The sequence below is a fragment of the Mytilus edulis genome, chromosome 11 (assembly GCF_963676685.1).
Source record: "Mytilus edulis chromosome 11, xbMytEdul2.2, whole genome shotgun sequence".
In the NCBI taxonomy this organism is placed as follows: domain Eukaryota; kingdom Metazoa; phylum Mollusca; class Bivalvia; order Mytilida; family Mytilidae; genus Mytilus; species Mytilus edulis.
Genome location: NC_092354.1, coordinates 23,601,790 through 23,607,586, shown reverse-complemented (window position 1 = coordinate 23,607,586; position 5,797 = coordinate 23,601,790). Strand labels below are relative to the sequence as shown.

General features: G+C 35.1%; 1 protein-coding gene across 1 annotated transcript; it reads left to right on the top strand.

The window, feature by feature from the left end:
• Positions 1–2,720: 2,720 nt before the first annotated feature.
• Positions 2,721–3,971, top strand: LOC139494092 (serine/arginine-rich splicing factor 4-like). Its single transcript, XM_071282266.1, has 2 exons — positions 2,721–3,137; positions 3,483–3,971. Exons 1-2 carry the CDS (start codon positions 2,721–2,723, stop codon positions 3,969–3,971), a joined length of 906 nt encoding a protein of 301 aa, XP_071138367.1.
• The last annotated feature ends 1,826 nt before the right edge of the window (positions 3,972–5,797 follow it).

The following is a 5,797-nucleotide window of genomic DNA, read 5'->3' as shown; positions in this document are numbered from 1 at the left end:
ATTTTCTAATATGCATTGACAATTGTATTAAAAGTAAACTTTAACTAAAAACAGTTTTATTTTTAAATTTCAACATTTTCTCAGTACACTTTTCAGTAAACTTTATTAATTTTTGGATATTCATTCAGATTTGACCTTTATTGACAATTTTCAACATTTTACTGCAAATTTGACATTTTTCTTGATTATTGTATACGATGTTACCTGAAATCGGTCCTTTGATCAAAAAAAATTTCTAATATGCATTGACAAATGTATTAGAAGTAAACTTGAAACAACCACAGCTTTATTTAAAAATTACACCATTTTCTCAATATTATTATTCAGTAAATTTGTATACTTTTTTATGTTTATTCAGATTTGACCTTTATTGGTAATTTTTTAACATTTTACTGTTAATTTGACATTTTTTGGGATAATTGTATACGATGTTACTTTAAATCGGTCATTTAATCAAGATAATTTTCTTATATGAATTGACAAATGTATTAGAAGTTAAATTGAAACAACCACAGCTTTATTTCAAAATTACACCATTTTCTCAGTACTTTTTTTTCAGTATTTTTTTCTACTTTTGATATTCATTCAGATTTGACCTTTATTGGTAATTACTGTTAATTTGACGAATTTTTGGATAATTGTATACGATGTTACTTTAAATCGGTCATTTGATCAAGATAATTTTCTAATATGTATTGACAAATGTATTAGAAGTAAAATTGAAACTACCACAGCTTTATTTCAAAATTACACCATTTTCTCTGTAACATTTTTTCAGAAATTTTTTCTACTTTTTGATATTCATTAAGATTTGACCTTTATTGATAATTTGTAAGACATTCTACTGTAAATTTGACATTTTTTGGGATAATTGTATACGATGTTACCTAAAATCGGTCATTTGAAGACAATTATTATATGTAATGACAAATGTATAACAAGTAAAATTGAAACAACCACCTGTTGATTTTAAAGTTACACCATTTTCTCAGTAACATTTTTTTCAGTAATTTTTTCTACTTTTTGATATTCATTCAGATTTGACCTTTATTGGTAATTTTTCAACATGTTACTGTTAATTTGACATTTTTTTTTATAATTGTATACGATGTTACTTTAAATCGGTCATTTGATCAAGATAATTTTCTAATATGTATTGACAAATGTATTACAAGTAAAATTGAAACAACCACACCTTTATTTAAAAATTACACCATTTTCTCAGTACTATTTTTCAGTAATTTTTTCAACTTTTTTATATCATTCAGATTTGACCTTTATTTGTAATTTTTCAACATTTTACTGTTAATTTGACATTTTTTTTGTATAATTGTATACGATGTTACTTTAAATCGGTCATTTGATCAAGATGAATTTCTTATGTGTTTTCAAATGTATTAGAAGTAAAATTGAAACAACCACAGCTTTATTTAAAAATTACACTATTTTCTCAGTACTATTTTTTCAGTAATTTTTTCAACTTTTTGATATTCATTCAGATTTGACCTTTATTTGTAATTTTTCAACATTTTACTGTTAATTTGACATTTTGTGGGATAATTGTATACGATGTTACTTTAAATCAGTCACTTAAGAAAGATAATTTTCTTATACATTTGTCAATACATATAAGAAAATTATCTTGATTAAATGACCGATGTAAAGTAACATCGTTTACAATTATCCAAAAAATGTCATATTTACAGTAAAATGTTGGTGGATCGCTATCCTTGCCGTGGTCGGAGGGCTTGCGTGTCTCAGTGACCCCAAGAGCTATGCCAGCTGGAGCTTCGTCTCCTGGTAGGGTTACCCATGCTGGACAGGTCGAAGGGTAGAGACCAGACTAAAGTGATCCGAACATCGTGAGATGCCCGATGTTTTAAATAAAATAGGCTCTCCAACCCGTTTGCCGTGGGTTGCTACCCGTGTCGGTGGTTGACGAGATCCTTGTGGATGAGGGCTATAGCCAGACTCCTTACGGTCAGAAAATACCCGGACGGACGAGACTATAGTTCAATAAGCTGCTTTGGCTTCGAAATCATCTAAACGGGAGGTCGGATGGACCCGGTTCGATCAATCGGCTGGTCATGTCGAGCCCTTCAGGTAATCCTCAACAATAAGCTTTCTTGTAACAATTTTCATAATATACACATGTATTTTAAATTAAGCTATTTATATTTTGGATAACTGAAGAAGGCGATGGCTCATGGGTCAATCAAGTGGTACGCTTTCTTTTTCGCTTGATGGATACGCTCTGCTTGAGTATACTATTCTTGGAACATCTGGTGCTTTCCGCAGTGGATCTTGGGTGCTGATTTTGAGGACCAGCTACATTATATTTAGAGCTCGTTTTCAGCATTAGCACTCGATCCCGGTTCGCCACGGAAACACAGCATCGCCCTTGTAGGCACTCCGAGGTGGGTGGATGGCAAGAATGGTGAATCTTTCTCCTTTCATATGGCACAACAAAACAAACCCTCTAAATCAGCTTTAATACATAAGAAAAGAAAATGTGATGATTCAGAGCCCTGTCGGGAAGATGACAGTTGGCCCAGATTTATTGTAATAAAAGGAACAGAAGAAAAACAAAAATATCGCCCTTTGTAATTCACAAACAAATTCAAAGCGTTGCTGGTACTGTTAAAAAAGTTTCAAAAATGAGATCTGGCAATTTGTTGGTTGAATGTTCCAACAAAAGTCAATCAACAAATTTACTTACAATGTCTACAATATCAAACTTTCCTGTTTCTGCCTCTCCTCATAACAGTTTGAACAGCTGTAAGGGGATCATTCGAGACAGAAGTCAATACCTTGGTGACCTTACCGTGGAAGAAATCGGCGAGGAACTTTCAAGCCAAGGTGTAACTAATGTTATTAGATTTCAAATTAAAAAGAATGGAAATATAATCAAATTAAATACTTATCTTTTGACCTTTAGAACTCCAACTCCTCCTCCATCTATTACTTTAGGTTGCTTCGGAATCAGAGTTGACATGTTTATCCCAAACCCAATTCGATGCTTTACTTGTCAAAAGTTTGGTCATGGAAGCAAACAATGTCGTGGTAAGCAGAGATGCTTCAAGTGTTCTGACGAAGAACACGAGGGAACAAACTGTCACTCTGAATCTTCTAAATGTGTAAACTGTGGTGAATCCCATTTTTCATCGTCTAGGTACTGCCCTGTTTACCTTAAAGAAAAAAATATTATTAAAATTAAAACAGAAAGAAACATTAGTTACCCAGAAGCTAAACAGATAGCTTCTGTTTCGAATGATCTCCTTGTTTCAAACAGACCATCGTACGCCAGCAAAGTTGTCCGCTCATTCAGTCACGAGAATACACAAACTCGCATGACTTGGCCAATTGATGCGGACAATTTTAAAATGCTGCCTGTTGAAACAGAACCTACCGATAGAATATTAATTCCAAGAAAACCAATATCTTCCAAAACCAGTACTCAGTCAACTCAATCTTCCCTACAGAGCTCACTATCATCACCAAAAAAAAATGAGAAAAAAAAATCAAATAAAAAAGAAACAGTAGAAATACACAATTGGAGCGGTGAATCTGTCTGGGATCTTCCCAGTGATATAGATGATTCTTCCACCTCCAAAAGTCTTCCTTCATCTGCATCCAAGAAGGTATCTTCTTCGCCCAGTACACAGTCTACCAGAGCCCCATCTCCTCTTCGTTCTCAAGAAAAGAAGGATGTCCAAAAGAAGCCAGGAAATACATCCTCTCAGAAGTCTTCTGATTCGAGGTCGCGGGGTAGGGGTCGAGGCGGAGTAACACCAGCTGCGCGTAGTCCTGGAGATCGACGACTCTCCTCGCACAACAGATTTTCAACACTTATCATCGAAACTGAAATGGAAACCGAAAGTGTTCCGCCACCCGAAAGATCACGATCTCAGGGTGAGCAAAATAAGAATACTGGCAAACTCGACAGCATTCGCCCTTCTTTTATTAAATAATGACAAATATAATCCAATGGAATTGCCGAGGTCTTAAAATAAATCTTCTCGAGTTAACACTTCTAGTTCAGTCTTTTTTACCTATTGCATTTTGTCTTCAAGAAACTCATCTAAAAGAAAGTGACAACGTATCTTTAAAAGGATACAACATGTATAGCACATTTTTTAAGGTAGATGAACGTGCTGCAGGCGGATCATCCATTTTTGTGAAGGACAACGTCATTCATAGCACAGTCCAACTCACAACGGATCTGCAAGCAGTTGCAATTCGTTTATCATTAGACAAAACAATTACATTATGTTCGATATATATTCCACCTAATTCAATTATCGATAAAGCAAAACTCAAAAACCTCACTGATCAATTACCCTCACCATTTATACTTATGGGCGACTTCAATGCCCACAATCCATTATGGGGTAGCAAGACTCATAATGCCAAAGGTAAGATCATTGAGGACTTTGTCTCTCAAGAAGGATTATGCATTTTTAATGATGGATCTAATACGTATCTTCATCCTGGAAACGGGTCTTATTCTTCTATTGATATCACTATATGCGATCCCTCTCTGCTCCTGGATTATTCATGGCGTGTTCATGATGATCTATGTGGAAGTGATCACTTTCCAATAGTACTTGAACATTTTTTTAATTCTGCCCAACAGAGAGTACCACGTTGGAAACTTGACAAGGCGGACTGGTCCTTGTTTGAGAATCTCTGTCGAACGGAACTTCAGTCAAAGATGTTTGAGACTGTGCAAGATCCAATTTTAACTTTTAATACAGTTCTAACGTCAATTGCTGACAGAACTATTCCTAAGACCTCGGCAAATCCAAAACATCCCAGTAAACCATGGTTTGATGACGCATGTGATCAAGCCATAGGTGACCGTAAAAAATCTGAAAGACGGTTCAATCAACAACCAACGACGGAAAACTTGAGTAATTTCCGTATTTTTCGCGCTAAGGCACGGCGGACTTGTAGGCAAGCCCGACGAACATCCTGGAAAAAATTTGTCTCGGGGATTACATCTCGCACTCCGATGACAAAAGTTTGGAATATGGTAAATAAAATAAAAGGTAAAAATTCTAAAGCCACTGTAAAACATTTGAAAGACGGCAATAATTTATTAACATCTGAAAAGGATATTGCCAACAAACTTGGTGAAACTTTTGCAAAGTCTTCTTCTTGTAACAACTACAGGGAAGACTTTAAAAAAGTTAAAAAACAAAAAGAAAAAATTAAATTAAACTTTAAATCAAAAAATGGTGAAAATTATAATAAACTATTTTCTCTTGAAGAACTTAAACCATCTCTGTCAAAAGCCCATGATACAGCTTGTGGGCCTGATAATATTCACTACCAACTCTTAAAACACTTGCCAGAGTCCTCGCTAGAAGCTCTCTTGCAGCTCATGAATAACATCTGGGAATCTGGTGATTTACCATCAATCTGGAAGCTTGCAACCGTCGTGCCTATTCCAAAACCAAGTAAAGATCATACGGATCCTATTAATTATCGACCAATTGCTCTTACCAGTTGTGTCTGTAAAACACTCGAACGGATGGTCAATGATCGCCTTGTTTGGTTCCTGGAATCCAATGGGCTATTAGCCAATATCCAGTGTGGATTCCGACAGGGTCGCAGTACTCTTGATCATCTTGTTCGATTCGAATCATTTGTCCGTAATGGTTTTGCGATAAATGAGCATGTGGTGTCGGTCTTTTTCGACCTTGAGAAGGCCTATGATACTGCATGGAAATATGGTATTTTAAAAGATCTATTTGATATGGGGTTGAAAGGCAATATGCCTAATTTTATTTCT